Here is a 25,557-nt window from a genome sequence, read left to right on the forward strand (position 1 = left end):
CTTAGGATTTTGCGCGCTGATACCAAAGCACTTATCACTTGTACTGTTGCTAAATATTTGCATTGGAGCTGGTGTATAAGACTCAGAGTACCTGGGCAGAATTAGTTATATGATCAGTTTGGTATTGAAAATTAATCACACAAGAGTCATGTCAATTCTGTATTAACTCTACTTACTTTTCTTAACTGATGGGACTTGACCCTTTTCTTAACTTTAGCATGCCCTTCAAATACCTTTATTTACTGTGATCATTGGCATGCATTGTAGATGCTGTAAAATTTTACCCTACTAATTTTAATGGATTGTTTTCAGAACGTTTTAACCTTGCTTTGGGTATGTTCTATGTTCTTTTATGGTTTGCATAAACCAAATTAAGTATTTTTGATGCTGATTTGATGACTGGTACAATAACGTCTTTGGTTATTGTACTTGCGGGAGAGATCATTGTGCAATCTCTAATCATGAGTTTGAATCCTCAAAGAACAGCTTAAAGCTCGGAGGGCTACTTTGTCTGCAGTTAAGTGCTGGTCAGAGATTTGTATGTATGATAGCTCACTGGGTTCGTGGTTTTGTTGTAAAGATCCTTGTGCAACCTGCAGGCCACAGATCACAATCCTGGTAAAATAGTTCAGTGGTGTTGGCGTTCTAAAAAGGCTACTTGCAATCTGCTACGTGCGAGTGTACAAAACTACTTGTGTGTGATGATGTTAGAGTGTTGTTTATGAAAAGCTATGTTTACATCCAGCTTTAGCAATGGGAGTGGAGCCATGTCCTTTGGCTTTCCAGTTAAAAATCCTAATTCTCAGCTTTTTTAACCATTCAGTGGCAGAGAAAATGGTGTGTTTTGGATGCCTGTCCTCTTCTGGCTGTGTTTTTGTTGTCAGCCAAATGGTCTCCCATTAACCCAAAGCTGCACTGTTATAGAGAGAAAATCATTTTGCACTCAGTATTTGTGAGATGTCCTGGCCTCTGGCTGCAAAGCAAACCTAAAACATCACTCCTCTACCACCATGGTCAGCAGTTAGCATGATGGTCTTGTGCGGTCATGCATTTTTAGGTTTTTCCAAAGAATGCTGTTGCTTATTACAGCCAAACAACGGCACTTTAGTTTTATCAGTCAGGACTGCAACGTCTTGAGTAGTGTGGTGAACCTCGGTTGATGCGCCCTAGTGGGAGCTGGTAGAATGAGGCTGAGAGACCTTTGCCTGAACTTCTGACTCAGAAATGGAAGAAGAGGGAGAAGTGGAATAGGACAGGCAAATATTCCTGACCAGTTCCATCCATAGAGCATTGCTAGATAGTGGGTGTGGGAACATGGAAACAAAGTCTGGGCATTTTGCGTTGTCAGCGTTTGCAAACAGGTTTATCTGTGGAACCCCCCACTTGTGGAAGTATGGGTGGAGGGCTCGGGGTGCAGTTCCCAGTTGTGGACTTGTTGCCGCATCCTGCTGAGGAGGTCAGCAAAGTTGTTGTCAATCCCTGAGCAGTGGACTGCTAGCAGGTGGATGTTGTGACGTACTGCCCAACGCCAAATCATCTGAGATAGGCATGATAACTGTAGAGAGTGACCTCCCCCCCCCCGTTTTTCGAGATAAAACATGGCTGTCATGTTGTCCGTTCTGACGAAGACAACCTTGCCTATCAGGTGAGTTCTGACAGGATGTAATGATTTAAGGTTTAATATGGGCCGCAGTGAGACGTCTTTTTGGGGATCAAAAAGTATAGGAAGTATACTCCTCAGTCTTGCTGCAGAAGAGGGAAAGGATCTATGGCTCCTTTTAGCAACAGAGCCTGCAGGTCTCGTTTCAGCAGGTTTTGCTATTCCTATGAGAGTTTGTATTTGCAAAGTGGGATGTTTGGAGTTGTGGTGATAAGCTCCAGACAATATTCATGTTGGATAATTTCCAACACCCACTGATCTGATGTTATGTTTTTCCAGGTAGAGAAGAAATGTTATAGTCATCCCCCAACAGTTGTTAGATGGTCGGGAGGAATGAGAAGAGGGTCACTTCTTGGAGGTTGAGTGTACGGTGCAAGCGGAGGCACCCCTTCCGCAACCCTTGGAATTGTTTCCTCTGTATGTGCCTCTGTAATATGCCCTAGAAGGTGAGGTCTGCTGTTGCTGTCCCAAGGATCTGTGGGCTGTTGATATGAATCATCTCCACACCAACCACCCATGATCCCCGGTGAATTATGGAAAGCCCTGTGGTGTGATGTCCCCTATATCAATCTATGAGTGGCATGGTGAAGGTGGTGGAGGTGGAGAGGAGGTGGTGGAAAAATAGGAAGAGGAGGCTGCAGATGACTGGTTGCTATATCCTTCTTTTTACTCCTGGGAGGCACCAGTAAGTCTATAGCCTCTTCAAAGTAGAGTTGGAGCTTCTATGGTAGGGGTGCTGGCTGCACAGCTTCAGCTAAAATACAGCCAGTGAGAGGCTGTATATGCAGTTTCTTCAGCTTTGAATCAAGTTGCTCCTGCATGGTGTGGAGGAATGGTTCTGGAGCCAATTTTGGTGCCGGTGTGGTGCGTTTCAGTGGCAAAAGTGATTTTGGTGCTGAGGTGCTCAGGGCCAAAGCGGTCGATGGTCGGCTCGGCACTGAGGCTGGTCGGCTCGGTACAGACTGGAGTGGTTTCTGCTTCGCTTTCGGTGCCGAGCCAGAGGGCAGGGAGTCTGCAGCAGATGGTTAGTGCCTACCATGGCCTGCTGGCAGTGGTGGCCCATGAGATGTAGATTTGGTCAGAACCGAGTGTCTCTTGGGCGGCTGGACAGGGGCATTGGTAATCATGGTAGTCTGACCTGGAGGAAGGTCCTGCATCTGCAAACTCATCTCCAGGTCAGAGTCGGTGTCCTGGATAGAAAAGGCCTCTTCTTCAGCTGCAGAGGCTTCATGCTTCCTCTTCCTCCTTGACATCTTGTTGGGTGAAGATGTTGGGCGCTTCGTCAATATCCTTGTGCTTCATCTCTCTGCGATGTGCCCAATGGTCTTGCAAAGTCTTCTTCGATTGAAAAGATCGACAAGCCTCACAGTCCTCTTCCTCATGACCAGGAGACAGGCATAGGTTGCAAACCTGATGGAGGTCAGTCCACTGGTATTTCGCGTGCATCTGAGACGGGAGCAAAATAGAGTCCGTTCCATTAGCAGCACATTGTTGGTCAAAGCAGATGAGGTGAAGAATAGGCCCAAATGGGGGGCAATTTTTTTCTTGGTGGAGATGGAATTTGATCGAGAAGAATACCAACGAGTTTGGTAGTAAACAACAAACAGAAGGGGGCCCGAAAATGGTCTTGAACCGGAGTGCTGGAAAACATATCTGAACCCGACGCACAAAAAAAAAAATCTAACAAAGGAGTTATTGCCAATTCACATTATCACCAAGAGAAGGACCCACTTTGGCTTGTGACTCGAAAAACTTGTTTGAAGAAAAATAACTTGCACCCATCCAGACCCAACACTAGATGGAGGAAGTATGCAGAGCATGTGTATCTACAGCCACACATGCTACAAACACTATATTACAACCTCACATTTGCTTGCTGCTGTTGTAAAATAACAACTATATTTAAAGCCTTTTCAAAAATCTCATGTTTAAAGATGCCGGGGTGTCAACATTGTTATTTTTACAATCCTATCTCTAGAACGGTTTTACATACTTTGCTATTTTCTGACTAATCCCTGCTATAGAGAACGCTTTCTAGTGAGCACTGAGATGGCAATGCAGTTATGTTTTCCGAGCATGTGTGGAGTGATCTGCAATACACAATTTGTCAGATAACCATGGGTACCACTAAAAGAGCCAGCTACAATGAAGTTCTATTTTTTTTTTCAGTTGCAAATTGGGTCATTCTGAAAAAAGAATAATGTAACAGACATGGATTTCATATTACATTCTCATAATTGTGGACACACTAGCAGCCTGAGATATAATTTATGGTGGTCTGGGACGTTAAGGAGTGGCCACTGAAATGAATCAAAGATAAATTCTAAACTAGAAAAAACATTTTAACCAAATATTGTCACCTTCTCTGGATAGAATGCTTTGTCATCACACTACAAGTCTCTTTAGTATGCCTGATAGATTGTAAGGAGCACCTGCAAGATATGTTTTTCATAAACTGGTCCAGGATGACAACAGATATTTTCCCAAATTTCTGAGAATGTAAAAAGTTACAAAAAAAAGCAGAACACTGAACACCTCTGTTTTGCCAAGCCAGTTTTTGATTGCTGGCTTTCTGTTCCCTCTCAAGAACTAGGTGCTAGAAAATACATGTTCTGTCAATCAATACTGCTGATGATCCAAAATCTCTTGTTGTAGATGAACAACACATACACACACCCCACAACAAACAACATTACTCTGGACCTCAAACAATATTTCCTCCAGATGATGTTATTTCCTTAATCCATCATAGTCAGTAAGAGTTATTTACCAGTACATTATCTGCAGTGGGAGAATACAAAAAAAATGTCTAAAAGCAAAATGCCTGTTGAACCTAGGCCAACCTGTGACCAAATGTTTGTCAGCTGAAGTATTACTTTTATTGGTAGGTGAACAGGCTAATTTGAGCCTCTTTCAGCCAATGATCAGTATACTGTGCCACAAAGGAATTACATATATCTCAAAGTCTGAAGGTTTGCATTTGTTGATTACAGGATTTGTTACCTTTGTAGATTATGGGTTGTAATATGCTGCCATAATCAGGGGGGGATGTTAGTATTGACCAACTACATGCTACTCTTTTATATAACTCCAAATGCAAAAAAGCTGTGTCATCGCTTACAAGAATTGGAGCCTGTGAGCTACAGTTAAACATAGGTTTCCTTAGTGATCAGACTGTCAGCCTATGGCTTCTCACATATTCACTATATATATGGTCATTCTAACTCATTTAAATTAGGGAATATGCTTCTGTATTTTTTCAAGGACATTCTTTATGTCCTGCTGACAAGTCTCTTCATTACCTTCATGCCACACCAGCCCTTATATTCTCTATTGAGTAGAGCATTTAGAAGCTTGTCACAATTCTTCATCACATATCAGTCAATTAACTTTTAAATACTACAGCCTCTAAAACGTCCACAGATAAATACACAGTTTACTTCATTGATTATAATAATGTCCTGCAGTAAACACAATTGCCTCTTATCTCCTATTCAAACCATACTTTTTCCATTAATGCTGCAGCTTTGCCTTTTTACACCCCACTAGGAAAAGCAGCTCTTACAAGTAATGGGAGGCCACATATTTGGGAGACCCCATAAAGCCAACATTTCATGTTTTACTTGAGGGGTTTCAGAATGTTTATTTTTTCCCTTTTGGAATAATTTATTTGGACATCTTATACTTTCTCTGAAAAGGAAAGCTACGTTCTTTAATCTCAATTACCAGTAAACATAATTTCTCATATTAAGTGTGTGCATGGTGAAGGGTATAAAGTATTTGAATTGTGTTGGGGTCAAGGATTAGGAGAAGTCATTTTGTTTCACTGCAACTCAGATGTATGAACATTTTTCTCTTTGGGAGAGGATAATGTTCTATTACTGGAAGACTTGTAATGAGCATTTTACAATGATAAATATTTTAATTTGAATTAAGGCAGCATGCTTTTTGTATTACCAGGGCCAAGATAACCATTTGTTTCTTTTCCTTCAGGGTTCTCTATATGTATTAGATGCAGTTGTTCCTCTCGATTCTGCCTGAATAATGCATCAGAGGTGTTAACTGTAGCACCTGTAAAACAAAGACAGGAATCTATAACACAGACTTTCATGTTTTTCTCTTTTTGTCCTATTCACCCATATTTATGTTTGTGCCCAATATTCATAACTCTAGGCTCTTAATTGTATACTTTCTGTATCTAGCTTGTACCTGAATTTATTCAAATTGTCTTATATCCGGTTTGCACAGCTGCAGCCACAATGTATGACCCAAAGCACATATAGTATTAAGATGTTCTATAAAAGTAGCTGATTTCCTTCTGTTTCATCTAACTGGCCTCAACCCAACGTTAAGTTATTAAGAATAAACATTGATTACAATAACACCTACATAGAAGCAGTGGGGATACCCTGGTGAGACATTGTCATAGATGAGTTTTTCCACATGGGGCTTCCTTTTCGTCACATGATTTACCTTTTGTTGTTTTTTTAAATGACCAAATGTATGGTGTGCTACTACTACATTGTTCTGCATAGCTAGAAGCGGGTAGGATGTCAGAGTCATGCAAAATGTAAAGCAAGAGACTTAGGAAAATCAAATTCAACCCAAATATAACCAAATATAACCAAACAGCATCACAACCTTTTCAGTAAAACTATGATTGGAGAGTCAGAAAGTCCAGCCACCTTCACAAGGTCATGAACATTTGAAATAGAGAGTGGTTACGAGTGGTAGATTGTGATGGGCAATACAACCAAGTGCCAGATCTAGCTGGTTGACCAGTTCCTAAAAGCTCAGAATGTATACTTTCTAGCAGGGGAAAACGTTTTGTTGGTTGAAGAAAGTGCAAAATAAGTCATAAGGTTAAAATTCAGTGACAAACACAATGGAAGTATGCTCTGTAATACAACTTTTATGTGGGAAGTTTAAAAGTAGCAATATATTTTATATTAACTACAAGTCATAAATATGAAATATTTACTGTTCTTGTTCTAAAGCACTCTATGAAGTGTGCCAGTGCAGCATAGAAATCCCTGTCAATGAGTATCTGCAGAGTACAGTGGATGTTGGGAACTGTAGCCAGTTCAGATTCAGAATCAGGTATTCTCTCCCACATGACAGCCATTTCTAGCCATGCAGTTATAGAAGTGCCTCCTAGTATACTGCACTGTACGTTCTATATCTCAATATAAATATTGGGACAGGGATTGGGAAAAGGTTTACTGGCAATATGAGAGGTATTTTCCGTTTGACCGAAAGACTTATAGCATATGTGTTAATATGGCCAGCAAGACATGTGCAGATGATCTGGCCGTAGCACATTTAATTGGAAGTTAGGAGGGCTATGAGGAATAATAGTAGGATGAAAATTTACCTGCACATTGCCGGGATCAATATTCAATGGACTGAGAAAGCCAAGAAGTAAAAAAAAAGACCTTTATGGCTGAAAGTGGAGTAAGAATCAACAACTCTTTAACTAAAGGAACCTTTCCTGTAGACCTGAAAAAGGCATACATACAACCGTTATTAAAGAAACAAACCTACACCTGCAAGACCCCAACAACTACAGACCAATCACAAACGGACCTTTCCTGGGCAAACTGACAGAAAGAGCAACATTCACCCAGAAGTCACAATTCATTGAAGACAATTCCATACTTTCAGACTACCAAACTGGATTCCGCCCAGGAAGAGGCACTGAATCGGTACTCATGGCAATCTGGGATGATCTTAAAAACACAGTCAACCGCAATGGAGTTGCTGCACTACTTCTCTTGGACCTCTCGGCTGCCTTTGATACGGTTGACCACAACGCCCTAATTAAAAGACTCCACGAAGCCGGCATAGAAGGGACTGCTTTCGACTGGATTGCATCCTAGCTTCAAAAAAGAACTAATATCATCTATTCTCCCCCGTTTACGTCCAAACCCTACTTCACAAAAGCAGGGGTCCCTCAAGGATCAATCATCTCACCTTTGCTTTTCAACATCTACATGATATCATTACCAGAACTGATCAATGATTTTCATCTCACATGCTACAACTATGCAGATGACACACAAATACTACTTAAATTAGAATGCCCCAAAAACATTGAAAACTCACTAATGTTCAGTTGCCTCAGAGCAGTTGAGCAGCCATCTCAAACTAAATGCCTCCAAAACAGAAATACTCATATGTGGTGAGTGGAAAAATTATGACCAACTGTGCGCCTGGCCTGACGATTTCAGACCACCTCCTCAATTATCCAAGGAAGTTCAAAACCTTTAAATCACCATGGATTCCAAGTTAACAATGAATGCCCAAGTGGACAAATGAGCACAAACAAGCTTCATCACCTTGAAGACTCTATGACGCATCTTCCCCTACCTCTAATTTCCACACAAGGTGCAGGCTACTATCTCGCTTGTACTATCCAAACTGAATTATGCCAGTGGCCTCAACCATGGATCATCCTTATCTATTATGAAAAAACTACAACGTATTCAGAACTCCGCAGCCAGGCTACTATTACATGTGAAGCCACAAGCCCACATCTCCCCTGCCTTGAGAGCACTACACTGGTTACCCGATGCCAGAAGATGCATCTTCAAGCTGCTTTGTATCACCCACAAAGCTATACCTGGAACAGGCCCACTGTTTATGAGAAACAAAATAACCTTACATTCAACAAAGAAACCTAGGCACAAGATTGGCACCCCACCTTAGAACACCACCATACGAGAAAAAGACTATAGGTGGTACATCCTTCTCCGTTCAAGTAGCCAAACTATGGAATTCATTAACCCCAACTATAAGATCCACAGATAACTATCTTGTATTCAGAAGACTACTCAAGAGTTGGCTCTTTCCGTCATAACCACCATATTCAAACAGCTATGGACTGCATATGCCTGTGTTGATAAATATTTTTTATCTGATTATGTGTATATTCCAGATATATATAGGGGGTCATTCCGACGGGGCCGGGGATGCGGGAGCACCGCCAACAGGCTGGCGGTGCCCCGCAGGGCATTCTGACCGCGGCGGTTTGGCCGCGGTCAGACAAGGAAAACCGGCGGTCTCCCGCCGGTTTTCCGCTGCCCTGGGAATCCCCCGTAAGAGGGCCCCACTTTGTATTTCAGTGTCTGCTGTGCAGACACTGAAATACGCGACGGGTGCCACTGCACCCGTCGCACATACCCACTCCGCCGGCTCCATTCGGAGCCGGCTTCCTCGTGGGGAGGGGTTTCCCGCTGGGCTGGCGGGCGGCCCTCTGGCGGTCGCCCGCCAGCCAAGCGGGAAAGCCAGAATGGCCTCCGCGGTCTTTCGACCGCGGAGCGGCCATTTGGCGGCTCCCTCCAGGCAGGCGGCTCCCGCCGCCCGCCGGGCTCAGAATGAGCCCCATAGTTCTTTAGAAAATATGTATTGCTACTATGTCGTAACAATAAACTACACACATACTCTTTAAACCTGTTTAACTAATGTATATTTACTCACGGTTTATGTATATGTATGTACATATATGTGTGTATATGTGTGTGTATTCATGTGTGTATGTATGTATGTGTGTGTATATATATGGAAAATGTCATTTACCCAGTGTACATCTGTTCGTGGCATGAGACGCTGCAGATTCACATGCTGTGCATTATCCTGCCATCTAGTGTTGGGCTCGGAGTGTTACAAGTTGTTTTTCTTCGAAGAAGTCTTTTCGAGTCACCGAGAGACTCCTCCCCTTTCGGCTCCATTGCGCATGGGCGTCGACTCCATCTTAGATTGTTTTTCCCCGCAGAGGGTGAGGTAGGAGTTGTGTATATAGTAAAGGTGCCCATGCAATGGATTAAGTATGTATGTACATAATGTGTCTAAAAGTGATATATATTAACAAATGTACAGGTTTTATCAACATATAATATACAATTTTCATCAACTTATAACGGCTACAAGCTCCCGGGGAGGCGGGGGCGCATGTGAATCTGCAGCGTCTCATGCCACAAACAGATGTACACTGGGTAAGTGACATTTTCCGTTCAATGGCATGTGTAGCTGCAGATACACATGCTGTGCATAGACTAGTAAGCAGTTATCTCCCCAAAAGCGGTGGTTTAGCCTGTAGGAGTTGAAGTTGTTTGAAATAATGTTCGTAATACTGCCTGTCCCACTGTGGCTTGTTGTGTTGTTAACACATCTACACAGTAATGTTTTGTGAATGTATGAGGCGTAAACCATGTGGCTGCCTTACAGATTTCTGTCATAGGGATATTTCCTAGAAAGGCCATTGTGGCGCCTTTCTTTCTAGTGGAGTGTGCCTTTGGGGTAATAGGCAGGTCTCTTTTTGCTTTCACATAGCAGGTTTGAATACATTTCACTATCCATCTGGCAATGCCTTGTTTGGATATTGGATTCCCTGCATGAGGTTTTTGGAAGGCTACAAACAATTGTTTTGTCTTGCGAATTTGTTTTGTTCTATCAATGTAATACATTAGTGCTCTTTTGATGTCTAATGTATGTAAGGCCCTTTCGACTACTGAGTCTGGTTGTGGAAAAAAGACTGGGAGTTCCACCATTTGGTTTAGGTGGAACAGTGATATAACCTTTGGTAAAAATGTGGGATTTGTGCGTAGAAACACTTTATGTTTGTGTATTTGTATAAAGGGTTCTTGTATAGTAAATGCTTGTATTTCACTTACTCTTCTAAGAGATGTGATAGCTATTAGGAAGGCTACTTTCCAGGTTAAGTACTGCATTTCACAAGAGTGCATGGGTTCAAATGGTGGACCCATGAGCCGTGTTAATACAATATTGAGGTTCCATGAGGGAACTGGTGGTGTTCTTGGAGGTATGATTCTCTTTAGACCCTCCATAAATGCTTTGATGACTGGGATTCTAAAGAGTGATTTTGAATGTGTAATCTGCAGATAGGCAGATATTGCTGTGAGATGTATCTTAATGGATGAAAAAGCTAGATTTGATTTTTGTAAGTGCAATAAGTAGCTTACAATGTTTTTTGCGGACGCATGTAGTGGTTGAATTTGATTATTATGGCAGTAATAAAAAAAAAATTCCATTTATTTGCATAACAATGTCTTGTAGTAGGTTTTCTTGCTTGTTTAATGACCTCCATACATTCTTGTGTAAGGTCTAAATGTCCAAATTCTAAGATTTAAGGAGCCAGATTGCTAGATTGAGCGATGCTGGATTCGAGTGTCTGATCTGTTGTTTGTGTTGAGTTAACAGATCTGGTCTGTTTGGTAGTTTGATATGGGGTACTACTGACAGATCTAGTAGTGTTGTGTACCATGGCTGGCGAGCCCAGGTTGGTGCTATTAGTATTAGTTTGAGTTTGTTTTGACTCAATTTGTTTACTAGTGGGAGAGGGGGAAAAGCGTAAGCAAATATCCCTGACCAACTCATCCATAACGCATTGCCCTTGGAGTGAGGGTGTGGGTACCTGGACGCGAAGTTTTGGCATTTTGCGTTTTCTTTTGTTGCGAATAGGTTTATTTGTGGTGTTCCCCAGCTTTGAAAGTAAGTTTGTAGTATCTGGGGATGAATTTCCCATTTGTGGGTTTGTTGGTGATCTCGACTGAGATTGTCGGCTAACTGGTTTTGAATTCCTGGGGTGTACTGTGCTATTAGGCGAATGTGATTGTGAATCGCCCAATGCCAAATCTTTTGTGCTAAGAGACACAGCTGTAATGAGTGTGTCCCTCCCTGTTTGTTTAGGTAATACATTGTTGTCATGTTGTCTGTTTTGACAAGAATGTGTTTGTGAGATATTAACGGTTGAAATGCTTTCAATGCTAGAAATACTGCAAGTAGTTCCAGATGATTTATATGAAGTTGGCTTTGTTGAGCGTCCCATTGTCCCTGTATGCTGTGCTGGTTGAGGTGTGCTCCCCTCCCTACCATGGAAGCATCTGTTGTGATCACGTTGTGAGGTACAGGGTCTTGGAATGGCCGCCCTTGGTTTAAATTTATAGGGTTCCACCATTGAAGCGAGGAGTGTGTTTGGCGGTCTATCAACACTAGATCTTGAAGTTGACCCTGTGCCTGTGTCCATTGTGTTGCTAGGCACTGTTGTAAGGGCCGCATGTGTAGTCTTGTGTTTGGGACAATGGCTATGCATGAAGACATCATGCCTAGAAGTTTCATCACAAACCTCACTTGATAGTGTTGGTTTGGGTGCATGTTTAGTATTACATTTTGGAATGCTTGTACCCTTTGTGGACTTGGAGTGGCAATCCCTTTTTGTGTGTTGATTGTTGCTCCTAAGTATTGTTGTATTTGATACGGTTGTAGATGTGATTTTTGGTAGTTTATAGAGAACCCTAGGTTGTGAAGCCTTTCTATGACGTATTTTGTGTGTTGAAGACACTGTTGCTGAGTGTTGGTTTTTATTAACCAATCGTCTAGGTAAGGGAATACGTGCATGTGCTGCCTCCTGATATGAGCAGCTACTACCGCAAGGCATTTTGTGAATACTCTTGGTGCTGTTGTTATCCCGAACGGTAACACTTTGAATTGGTAATTCACGCCTTGTATTACAAACCTTAAGTATTTCCTGTGGGAAGGATGTATAGGTATGTGGAAGTAAGTGTCCTTGAGATCTAATGTTGACATGTAGTCCTGTTTGAGCAAGGGAATCACGTCTTGAAGTGTCACCATGTGAAAGTGATCTTATTTGATGTAAAGGTTCAGTGTTCTGAGGTCTAATATGGGTCTCAGTGTTTTGTCCTTTTTTGGAATTAGGAAATACAGGGAGTAAACACCTGTTCCTTTTTGATGGTTGGGTACTAGTTCTATTGCCTCTTTTTGTAACAACGCTTGGACTTCTAGTTGTAACAGATCTAAGGGGGTGATTCTGATTCTGGCGGGCGGCGGAGGCCGCCCGCCAGAATTCCGCCCCCATTATACCGCTCCGCGGTCAGAAGACCGCGGAGGGTATTATGAGTTTTTCCCTGGGCTGGCGGGCGGTCTCCAAAAGACCGCCCGCCAGCCCAGGGAAAAACTCCCTTCCCACGAGGATGCCGGCTCGTAATCGAGCCGGCGGAGTGGGAAGGTGCGACGGGTGCAGTGGCACCCGTCGCGTATTTCAGTGTCTGCAAAGCAGACACTGAAATACTTTGCGGGGCCCTCTTACGGGGGCCCCTGCCGTGCCAATGCCATTGGCATGGGCACGGCAGGGGCCCCCAGGGGCCCCGCGACCCCCCCTACCGCCATCCTGTTCATGGCGGCTTTCCCGCCATGAACAGGATGGCGGTAGGGGGGGTCAGAATCCTCATGGCTGCGGAGCGCGCTCCGCAGCCATGGAGGATTCAAACGAGCAGCGGAAAGTCAGCGGGAGACCGCTGACTTTCCGCTTCTGACCGCGGCTGAACCGCCGCGGTCAGAATGCTCGTTGGAGCACCGCCAGCCTGTTGGCGGTGCTCCCGTGGTCGGTGGGCCTGGCGGCCACCGGCCGCCAGGGTCAGAATGACCCCCTAAGTGTTGTTTGGACATGTTGTGTGCTCTTGGAGGCACGACTGGTGGTATTTGTAGGAATTCTATGCAATAACCATGTTGGATAATGGCTAGGACCCACGTGTCCGTAGTTATGTGTTTCCAATTCTGGTAATAATGTGTGAGTCTCCCCCCCACTGGTGTTGTGTGTTGGGGGTTTGTGACGTTGGAGTCACTGTTTAGTTTGTGGGGTTTTTGGGCTTTGGAATTTCCCTCTTGTTTTAGGGAACTGTCCACCCTTATATTGTCCCCTAAAGCCTCCTCTTTGGTATTGGCTTTGGTATGTGGGTCTGGCTTGTGAGGTCGAAGGCCCTGTGCTTTGGGCCCGAAACCCCCCTCTAAAGTGTGACTTCCTAAAAGTGCCTCTGCTCTGTGGGGAGTAGAGCGCGCCCATGGCTTTGGCCGTGTCAGTGTCTTTCTTTAGTTTGTCTATTGCTGTATCCACCTCCGGCCCAAACAATTGTAGTCCGTTGAAAAGCATATTCAGCACAGCCTGCTGGATCTCTGGCTTAGATCCGGAGGTACGTAGCCACGCGTGTCTCCGAATGGTGACCGCCGTGTTTACTGTTCTGGCAGCTGTGTCTGCGGAGTCCATTGCTGACCTTATTTGATTGTTGGAGATGGTTTGGCCCTCCTCTACAATTTGTTGTGCACGCTTTTGGAACTCTTTTGGAAGGTGTTCAATGAAATGTTGCATTTCGTCCCAATGTGCCCTGTCGTATCTTGACAATAGAGCCTGTGAATTGGCAATTCGCCATTGATTGGCTGCCTGTGCTTCTACCCTTTTGCCTGCAGCATCGAATTTCTGACTTTCTTTGTCGGGTGGTGGTGCGTCCCCAGAAGTTTGTGAGTTAGCCCTTTTCCGGGCTGCTCCTACTACCACTGAATCAAGAGTCAGTTGTTGAGTAATGTACACAGGGTCCGTAGGGGGAGGTTTATATTTCCTTTCCACCCTAGGTGTGATGGCTCTGCTCTTGACTGGGTCTTGAAACACCTGTTTGGCGAATTTTAGCATGCCTGGTAACATTGGCAAACTCTGATATTGGTTATGTGTTGATGACAGGGTATTGAATAAGAAGTCATCTTCTATAGGTTCGGATGTATGTAAGCCGTACTGTCTTCTGGTGGTGATGGTCTTGCCGGGTAGCAATCCGGACTATTATCAGAGACTGGTGCATCGTACAGATCCCATGCATCTGGGTCATCTTGGCTCATCCCTGTGTGCGTTGGTGACTGCACCATTGGGGGTGTTGCTATTGGGGACAGATGTGGTGAGGTTGATGGTGATGGCTGTGGCGAAAACTGTGGTGGTGTCTTTTCTTTAGCCACTTTAGCTTTTGGCTGCATTTCCGCCTCATGGAATGCGAGCTTCTGCTTCATCTTAATTGGGGGAAGTGTACTTATTTTCCCTGTGTCCTTCTGTATATGCAGCCTCCTATGTGTATGGTCTGGCTCTCCCATCCCCAGTTCTTGTTCAAACCTGTGGCCATGTAGTTGTGATGAAAGGCCATGTTCGTCTGTATAGGAGCTTTGTTTCGACTCCGAAGCTGGGTGTTTCGGCACCAAAACCTTTTCAGCAGTCTTTTTCGGCTCCGAAGAACCCTTCTTGGATTTCGGTGTGCCGATTTCTCGGTGCCGGTTCTGGTCGGAGCCGGTATCTCAGTGCTGAGTATATTCAGTGCCGGTATCTCGACCGGAGTCGGATGTCTTTGGCTGCTGTGAGGCCTTTTTCGGTGCCGATGCTTGGTCACTGTGCTTTCGGGTAAAGCCATGGCCTGTCGGCAGTGGCGTCCCCTGGGCCTTCATAATTTTCGAGTGAGTTTTAGCCGGGGCAGGTTTACTCACGGTTTGTTGCCTCGTCGGCTGCTCACTCTCTGGCTCGTCCGAGTCCGAATCTGGAACGGAGAATGTCTCCTCTTCTTCGACGTCGGTGTGCCCGGCCGGTGTCGACGCCATTTAAAGTCTTCGAGCTCTCCGGTCCCTCAGCGTCTTCTTCGACTGAAATGCCCGACAGGCCTCGCACGTATCCTCTTTGTGTTCGGGGGATAAACACAAATTACAGACCAAATGTTGGTCTGTATAAGGATACTTAGCGTGGCATTTGGAGCAGAAGCGGAATGCGGTCCGTTCCACGAGCCTTGAAGACGCACGCGGTCGGGCCGACCAGGCCCCGCCGAGGAGTGGAAGCCCGGAAGGGCTGCCGGAGCTCTTCTTTTCTTCGGTGTCGATTTGCTATCACTAACCCGATACCGAGCGCAAACAATACCGTCAAATTTTCCGATTGTTAACTAACTTTTCCCAACCGAAACACGGAGCGAAGAGGAACATGTCCGAACCCGATGGCGGAAAAAAAACAATCTAAGATGGAGTCGACGCCCATGCACAATGGAGCTGAAAGGGGAGGAGTCCCTCGGTCTCGTGGCTCGAAAAGACTTCTTCGAAGAAAAACAACTTGTAACACTCCGAGCCCAACACTAGATGGCAGGATAATGCACAGGATGTGTATCTGCAGCTACACATGCCATCGAACATATATATATGTATGTATGTTATTCTATGCTTAACATGTTCATAAGTCATTGCATAGCTCCTAGATAAGTTGTTATATTAGATACTTATGAATCCCTGCTCTCATTTTATATCACACTGATCAAATGTTTATTATCATAGGTATTTAGCTATTCAGAAATTGAGTAAAGATAAATAAATGTTAGAACAGTACACTTATTAATTAACTTAAAATATTACAAATCTTGAAAGTCTGTGTTTATACAATACAACTTTTCTTCTCATATTATACCCATTATTATATTCCTTGGACATATATTCCCTTACTATGTACTTACATATCTATTTATTTATTACTCTAGGCCTACTGTACTAGGGAGAAAATAAATTAAATACAAATATAATAAAATATATAAATAAAATTCAAATTATAAATAAATCTAAAAAACATATATATGTATAATAATAAAGAATAAATAAATTAAATAAAACTAATGATCAAAAATAAAAGAATTATAAATAAAAAATATTATATTTTTACTCCCTTGTAAGCTTTACTTTGTCTACCCATCACCATATGTCATGTCTCTATCAATCTATCCTTCATTCCCACTCTGACTCATCCCAAATCCATTTTACTACTTTCATCTCCTAAATAACCCTGCCTAAGCTCTTCCCTCCTCTTCCACATCTAACTGACCCAAACCTCAGTTTACTACCATGATCTCCCAAACAACCCTACTAAATTCTCCCTCATTTATCTTACCTTTAACTCATCCAAAACACCTCCTGCTACTATGATCTCCCTAACCCTTTCCACAGACTCTTCCCTCCTCCATCCACCCTTTACTCATCCCAAGCTGAAATCCTATTACTATAAACTCCCAATTAACACTTCTGGATTCTTCCCTCCTCCACCCCTCCATTACTCCAGACAATCCAACTAACAAACTCACATATCCACGGCTCAAATTAACTCATAATAATACTAAAACTGTACTCATATTTTCCTATACTAATCCACCACTAATTCCTTTTGGGTTCCGGAGTAGCGTGCTTCTCGCCGAAAAGCACTTTGACGCCTCGTCAGGGGTAGTAAGCGCTATATAAATACTATTACAATACAATACTTTTCAATTTAGGTTCTCACATGGTGGGACACATAATTTCCCCAAGGCCAGTACATTCACCTTTCTCTTGCCACGAATAAGGATAGGGAAGAACACATTCACCTCATGCTCAGGTAGTTATCAATAGTTATGCTTCCTAGATGTATCACGCCCTTTTGCTGCTCAGGACTGGTGGGGGCAGGGGGAGATTGCACTTTTTACAAGCTGTAGCACTGGCCTCTGCTGCATATAGCCAGTAACTAGCAGGAATTTTCCAGTAACTAGCATGTACTTAACCAAGCTGTGCATGGTATTTTCTACAAAGAGCGAGCCCTCTGCAAGCAAGTAATGTGGCAGGGCACAAATGACAACGGTTGCATACACCTGGCCTCTTCTCACTCACTATTGTTTTCTCCTCTAAGAATTTCTCTGTAGTCATCCCCAGTGTGTTTCCCTCAAGCTGTGGGAAGTATGACATAGGTTTGTAAGACAAAAATGAAGACAAACACCACAGACATTTAAAATAAAGTAAATGACTGACAAAGGAGAAACAACAGAAGCAGACACTTGTAGCTTAACACTTTTACAATCTTAAGTGCATTGGCAGAATAAGGAACTTTTTACATTTTAGTTCCAAAATAAATTACAAGATTTAGAAGAGCTAGCAATGACTTCTTAACAGAAATTATGCAAAAAAGAGTTTGTAGAAAAAAAGAAAAATATGTAGGTAATCAGACTCAAAAGTAGATAAAATCTTTAAATGCAAGTAATGAAAAATAGCTAGCAAAGGTGAACACGCTATTGTAAATATGCACTGTCACACAGCTGGGACTGAGACTGAGCTAGAAGCAGAGTAGTTTGTTAGTATTTTGCGCAGGACAGATATGTAGTCCCTCCTTCCTCGCCCATGCCTAAACAATCATTTCTTTCTCTTCCATTGGAGTCTACTGCATTGATCAGCTGTGCATGTTCCTCTCTACGTATCCGGACAAGCAAATCAGGACTGACCATTGTGTCACCTGTGAAATGATAACACCAATCCAGAATAAATCTCACAAACAATTTCTTTTATTTTTTTTTAACTTCTACTGAAAACCTCGAATGTCCTCCTAGTCGGAGTCCTTCTGTCAAAACATCTTCAAATAATGTATAAAAGATCTCTATTGGCTTTTACTTTCTTTTTTCTAAAATGTACATAGAGCCCTGGAGACATGATCATTACATCCACCACCCAACAGGCCTGGTCATTATTAAGCCAGCTTAGAGTCTAAGGGCTCAGTTCACAAACTGCATTTGTTAACACCTAAATTATCCCTACAGCAGTACTAATCACACAATATAAAATATAATTTACTTATGACTGAAGAACTCTACCTCAGCCTTTGCTACCTTTTCTGCACGGAGATCTCCACGAATATAGATATGTGCTTTAGCGGTTAATGTAGGAGGGACCAGAAAAGTGGTGCGAAAATGGAGAATATCCACTACTAAATCAGAGGTGTTTCGGGAAATTTAAAGCTCTGTTTTCAGAGAGACATGCTGATACATAACCCCACAAAAAAACCACCACAAAAAAATAAGACCATTGCTATTCACAAACTACACTTCTAACATACAACATGTACTCCAAATGTACTCCAGATCAGGCTTAGAGTAAAGCAGGTACCACACATGGCCAACCACTGATACTGCAAAGCACTCCCATAAAAAAGAATGGCGGCATGGAAATAAAATAGCTCCAAGGAGAATTAATATTAAATGAAATTGGTTTGACATTTACATTTTTTATATATATATAAATATATATATAATATATATATAAGCAATAAAACATTACTTAAAGTATTTATTATTTTAAAATGTAATAGTAAACTTAAGTAGGTTAAACTTTTATTAGAAAATGAAAAATTATTTAAATTATATAAACACTGTTTAGCAATATTTGCTACATATAACATACTAATAAGCATTTTAGTGTCGGTAATTCTTTAAACTATTGTTTAAAAAAATGTATAAGTTAAATTAATATACTTAAATTAATTTATAATTTAACACTCATTAAACTTGATGGTTTAATTTGCTGTAATATTTTAATAGTTGTAGGTTAATAATTTTTTTTTAATTAACTTACAATTCCAATATACATCAAAGTATTCTTCATTTTATCTAAAGAATACACATTTTTCCGTATATTTTCCCATCGGGAAACCTCTGACACAGTGGCAGGATCTCCACCAAAAAGTGTAAAGGTATCAGAAGTATCTTTCTACTCACATCTTTTTTGTAGGAGGTTTCACCCCTGATTGTAAGAAGCTGGCAACGTGCAAAAGTACACCTGGGTGTAATTCTACACTGGGAAATGGTTATCAGCAAATGGAGAGTTCATCTAGTTTTAGAACTAAATAATAAACATGAGTAAACAAACATGTCTATGTCCACCTTTGTGAACTAGGTTTTAAGAGTTTAGTTTCGTGGAGGAGTGGGTGGCCATTACAGAAAGTAAAAGCTTTTGTTAGAGACGTTTATGAGCTTCTTCTTTTAGGGCTAGCTGTACGAATATAGAAATATAAATTTCCTAATTGCCATTTTTTGTGAATCGCAATTAGGAAATCACTATTCCCAATGTACATAACTCTTTTGCTTTTCATTAGCGATTCATAGTGGGTCTCAAATAGATGTACCTCATGAATATTAATGAGGTACGTCGCAATTTGTGACCTACTACAATTCATTGCCATCACCAGGAAGGTGGCCTGCTGCGGTCAGCAAATGACCATGTCTCTGAGCACTTTTAAATAAAGCAATCTTTTCTTTTTTTTAATGCTTCCTATTTTCCTTAAAGGAAAACATGATTTATTTGCAAAAAAAATTAAACTTTATTTTTTAGGGACAGGCAGTGGTCTCATGAAAAAGAGTTTTCAACCATTCTTTAAGGGAAAGGGGTCCCTAAAGGACCCCCTCCCATTTGCAAAGGGGGTCTACCATTTTCAAATGGCGGTAAATTGTGAATGTTTTGCGACCGTATTTCAGTCACAGAACATTTGTACCTACCATTTCAATTCGGTATTTGGAAGGACAGGCCTCAACATGCCCCTTCCAAATATGAATCGCAAAACTCAATTTGTAATTTGGTAACAAGTTACCGAATCGCAATTTGCGCTTTCTACATCCTCAAAAGCATTACTGCTGTCACAAATGGTGCCATTCTGCGAATCGGGCGATTTGGGGTCTCAAAAATTCTCTGTGTATCTAGCCCTTAGGCTCCTGCTTCTAAAATTGGATTTTCTATCTTGTTGCTGAGTTTCATGTGCTATGATGCATCAGCTAGTGGTCTTCGGTGACAAACACATCTGCCTATTGATGTAAATGTGTGATTTGCTAAACTTAACTGCCACATTTTAAAAGTCTGTAGAGCATGAAGGAGCTTGTTATTAAAATGTAAGCATCATGTAGGTCCCTATCTCATTAACATTTCATAAAGATATAGGTAAGGTACTGATAGAAGGAGCAAAGCAGAATGAGGAACAATCTCTTTATCCTGAACTGTGTGTATATCTCAGGTTCTTTTGTTTTTTGGGGGTCATTGTAAATTGGACTAGCTGTGAGATGTCACCCCAAAGAGGGATAACAACAGAATAGCCAATCAGAAAATGAAAATAAGTTGATCCTGCTGTGTTGTTTTGGTGTTTGAAAAGCCTCTGCTCCTATAAAAGGAACAAAATTTCTCTAACAATAAAAATCTTAATAGCTTTAATGCAGTGGACGAACGTTATTATCCACTGCATTAAGAAAGCTCACTAGCACCAGGGATAATAAAAAAAAAAGAAAGAATGGGTTGGGGCAGCCCACCCGTTGGGGCAGCCCACCCAGACATTGGGCTGTATCCCCATTCAGTAACAGTTCCAAAAGATTTTCTTCTCTCAATTTGCCGTTTGATGGGGTTGGAGTTGGGCAGAAATTCTGCTAAACCACCAGCAATACATTTTAAATAAAAAAAAATTTGGAGGCAGCCCACGTGGCAACAGGCCATGCCCAACTAACAATCTTTAAGCTTGTCTCAGGGCAGACGGGATGGAGTTACCTCTAATCTGCCTTCCCCAATGAGGCTGGGTGGGAGTCAGCTCTTTCTAACATTACGTCAAGTCCACGCTCCCAAAGACCCAAAAATATTTCTGCATTTTTTAGCCCAGAGCATCCCCACTTCCATGGCCAGCAATAGAAAATTAATATTATTTTGGGCATAGTTTTGATAGATGGGCTGGCAGAGAAAGGTGTATCCCAATTTTCTCTTACTCTTACACATACTAAATGAACATACTGTTCAGGCTCTGAGTCAGCTGGCAAAAAGGGAACCCAAGCATTTCTGAAAACTAAAGACACAGGCAAATCCAGTGTTGTGTGACCTGCATGGATACTACTATGTTCCTCACCCAGAAAGCCCAGCAAATATAAATCTTTGCCACAAATGTGAGGGAAAGTTCCAGAATCAAAATTCCTACCCATTCCCATATTTCTCCTGATAAAAACAGTACCCCAATTGTGTGGCTCGGCCAATTACCTGAGACACAAACAGACCAAACCAGCAACTTAGCATATTTTATATTAATATTATATGGTCAGAGTTTTCATTCATTCAGTCCTGTCGTGGGCAATAGGTTCAGCCTCACAAGTCAGGTACCATTTTTAATCAAGTGAAGTGTGGGGACGGTGTTTACTGCAAGTTTTTTGTTCTCCGCAGGTTCTGGAACTTTCCCTCACAAAATGTGTGGAAAATGATTAGATTAGAGTCCAACACTGTGGTATTCACGCAAGTCAGGCACCTGTTTCTACCATAAGCTGCAAAACGTTTCTAAAAAACATAAAATAGGAAAAACTATTGTTTAGTAAAATGCAAAAACTTTAGTAACAAAATATTTTTTACAACTCTGCTTGTTTCAAATAGCTGAGTGATCTCAGCACAGCAAATATGCTGTTGATGCCATCTTTCAAAAAGTCATACGCTTTCGCCCACCACACTTTTTACTTCATTTTCTAACAACAAAAACACACCCAAAATACTGTCTTTTTTTCTCGGTTTCCTCTAGGTGTATCTGCAAACTCTGGGTACCGTTGGAATATACATGTGGGGAAAATGACACAAATCTGGTATAGATACCTTTTATGGAGAAAAAAAATGTTATGAAGTTATGAAGAGGAGGGGAGGAGCGAGCTAGAAGAGAGAGAAAGAGGACAAACTTTGGCCGGCAATGACAAGAGAAAGTGGAGAGAATAAACGGGAGATGGACTGGAAGAAAGGGATGTCCTGAGAAAGGGTGAAGCGATGGGAAAGGTCTGAAGGTTGAGCAATCAAGAGTGGAGTATGAAAGCCAAGATGGGGAGGAAAAGCCACTGTCAGTGATGGCCCAAATGCGCCAGGCCAGTGTCCTGCAGGAGAGAGGCGCAGGGTCAGCCTCAGGCATGGCTGATGTGGGAAATTGTGACTTAAGGCAAGTAATTGAGGAATGGTGGGCAGCTTAGAGGTGTAGCAGTGACAGGAATTAAGGCACGCAGGCATATGGTGAAGGACGGCAACACAACCTACCTGGTTAACCAATTGTGATGGGACGAGGAAAGTTACTTTGGATGAGAGAGCACTGATATTGAGACTGGGGAAAACAACCATGAAATTCTTAGAGCTGTATTTTATTATTTTGAGGAGCTAACTGGGAAAGATCTCCTGTTGGCCAATACTTATGAAAAGTGACTGTGATCTTTCCAGAATAGACCAGAGGGAGGACCTAACAAAATCTGAGTACAGGGAAAGACTGCGGTCAGTATAGCTTTTGCTACGAAGACAAACATTTGAAATTATCCCTTTTTATGCAGTAGAGGAGAGGTCCTCAAACTGTGTGGTATGCTCATGGGGGTACGTGGCTGTATATGCAGGGGGGAACTGCGTATAAAAATGCACAAACTTTAAATGGTGCAAATGCAAGTCAGACTAATCAGTGAAAAATTCATTTTTTTTTATATTATGTAACCTCAATTTGCTAATGTGATCACTGAAGACATTAGTGAGAATAGTGAGATCAGAAAATCACACACCTGCATATGATTGGCACCATGGTGAACAGTGAACTGTGTTTTTATAATGCTGGGAGGTCCATGCTGGAAGCAGAAGCCACTGTGAATTTCTAAGCCAATATTTTAAATTTGTATTACACCCAGTAGAAGAAAGGCTGTGCAAAATGTTTTAGTGTTTAAGAAACAAGTGCTTTAAAAGTATATATTTTAGTAATAGGTAATCAGAGTGTACATGATACAAACATTTTTATAAATATCCATTAAAAGCATGCTTTCCACAACTCAGCTGATTGCACCCTTACATTACAACTCAAAAATAATAGATCTTCATCACCATAAAATTTCAAGTGGATCCACTGATTAAAGTTTTTACTGGCTCTCAAGTAGCCTTTGTATTTGATGATTAACCAACTGCACACATTTACATTTCTTTTAGGCAGCAGGCAGCCTAGTGAGAAGGTATGTCTTTAGCTCTCTGCCTCGCTTTGCTTTATAGCATAGGAGAACCCATGTAAAAAAGCCACAAAGGCAGCCTGCTTTGCTGTTTTCTCTGCCTAGGTCTCAATGGCCAATTAAACCTCAATTGTAGCTCTTTTATTTGTGCCTCTTTAACTATCCTTCCTTGCGTGCATTAGGGCTTAGTGCACCCTTGGTGAGCCAGTGTAGTTTTGGCCTCAACCAGTGGTCGAGGGGAAAATGAAGCAGAGGAAACACCTTAATTAGGCCTCAAAGAGATGGCAGAGAGGAGGATGAGGCAAGAGTGGGTCTTTGTTTTTAACAAATGGCAGAGGAGACTGCCGCTTTGCAAGGCACTAGCTATCATTTGTGAATTAGGTTTAATGGCACTGGCCAATGGGTGTAAGAGGCCCACTGCATCACAATTATGAGGGTGTTACTTTACAAAAGAGACATAAGGACTGATTTTCTATTTTAGTGTTAAGGCCAAAGGCACCATTGCTGCAAAGAGGAGGGGCAACACGTGGGAGCTCATTTTTTTGTGAAAGGTAAAGGAAGCCTGTTTCGAGATTGGAGTGATAGCCAGGTATGGTGGGAAAGGGACTGAGGGAGGCAGAGACAGGCTGGTACTCAGGGATGCAGCAATAATTAATGCAGCAGGTGCAGCTGCATTGAGGCCCTGGAGTGTGACAGACTACTCAATTATGGAGATTGGTATTAGTAGGTCTTGCCTAGGCAGCCTATGCGCTGTCTGTTCGAGACATGATGTACTTACTTTTGCTGGCTTGGAGCACGCCCATTGCTTTTCATTGTTCCTTTTAGTGGCCTTCGTAAATGTGTGCTTTTCTTTGGTGAATCTGTTTTATTTGTCCTGCCTTGTGGTGTTTTTTTCCCCCTCCCATGGTGGCTGGCCCTAATACATGTCATCGTTCTGTTCTCTGTATTTATCTTTCTAGTGGCACACAATTTTTTTCTGTTCCCTTGGCGCATGATTTGAGAATATTCTTTTGTTTAGCTTTCTATAAAAAAAATGCGCTCAGGTGACAGTACTTTGTTTGTAAACACACATGGCATTCACGCTGAGATAGGGCATTTTTAGTTTAGCAACACACATCATTTGATTGCCTTGGCTTGTGTTTCCAGAATGTTTTTTGTTTGTATTTCCTAAAACAACCAGATCCGATGACGGCATATCCGTTTCTACATACAAACATGGCATTCACACACAGATGTTGTCATTTTACGTTTTGTTTACGGGGACCTTTTTTTTTTTTTCTATTCCCTCGGCTAGTGTTTTGAGAATGTTCTTTTGTTTAATTTCCTATATAAAATGTATTCAGATGTCAGTACTTTCTGTTTTTAAACACAAATGGCATTCACACACAGACACTGGCATTCCTAGTTTAGAAATACACGTAGTGCTTGATTATTTTGGGCCGTGTTTCTAAACACACACAGCATTTTTAGTGTAAAAACACACCCACGGCATTTGATTGCCTCGGCTTGTGATTTCAGACTTTTTTGTTTATCTTTACTAAAAAAACACAATCAGATGACAGTATGTTTGTTTCTAAACACACACGGCATTCGTGCTCAGATGTGGGCATTTTAACTTTTGTTTGCATCGCATAATTTGTTTGTTTTACATTGCCTTGGCTCGTGTTTCGAGAATGTTCTTTTGTTTGGTTTTCCAAAAAAATATGCTCAGATGATGGTACTTCCTGTTTCTAAACACACATGGCATTTGCACACGTATTCTGGCATTTCTAGTTTAGAAACACACAGAATTTGATTGCATTAGCTTGTCTTTTCAGAATGTGTTTGATTGTCAAATGATGGTATGTTTGTTTCTAAAGACAATATTTTCGGTTTCTAAACACACAGATGTTGGCATTTAAAGTTTCACTCCCTTCTAGACATTTATACTAGTTGTAGCGCACTATCTTTTTTTATTGCCTCAGCTCGTGTTTTCAGAATGTTTTGTTTTTTGTCTTCTTGCACTGGTGGTGCAATGTATATGTATTTGTATCTTTGTTTAAAGCACGCTGTCCCTTAACATTATGGGCCTTATGCTGTTGTTTTATTAAAGAGTGTAGGTTCTCTCTACACATTGTTATGGCATGCTCACAGCAGCAGTGGCACAACCATTCAGTTATCTCACTCACTGGTGACGCATGCCGTGAGACTTCATGACTTACAAATCTTTAAATTAATAATTATCTGTACAAAATTTATGGTGCGCTTCAGTGTTGCCCTCTGGGTAATAGAAAGGCAACT

At 41.8% G+C, this 25,557-nt stretch overlaps 1 protein-coding gene across 3 annotated transcripts in view; it reads right to left on the bottom strand.

Annotated features, from left to right (window-relative positions):
- The window catches only part of LOC138296312 (zinc finger protein 75A-like), a 78,855-nt gene that overhangs the window by 34,470 nt on the left and 18,828 nt on the right, over positions 1-25,557 (bottom strand). For 2 of the 3 annotated variants that reach the window (XM_069235338.1, XM_069235339.1), the window contains one exon: positions 5,618-5,731. The exons of the other annotated variant lie outside the window; for it this stretch is intronic. In XM_069235338.1, coding sequence (XP_069091439.1) covers positions 5,618-5,731 — 114 coding nt within the window. The remainder of the gene's footprint in view (positions 1-5,617; positions 5,732-25,557) is intronic. 3 annotated transcript variants of the gene reach the window in all.

This window comes from Pleurodeles waltl, chromosome 5, assembly GCF_031143425.1.
Source record: "Pleurodeles waltl isolate 20211129_DDA chromosome 5, aPleWal1.hap1.20221129, whole genome shotgun sequence".
In the NCBI taxonomy this organism is placed as follows: Eukaryota; Metazoa; Chordata; class Amphibia; order Caudata; family Salamandridae; genus Pleurodeles; species Pleurodeles waltl.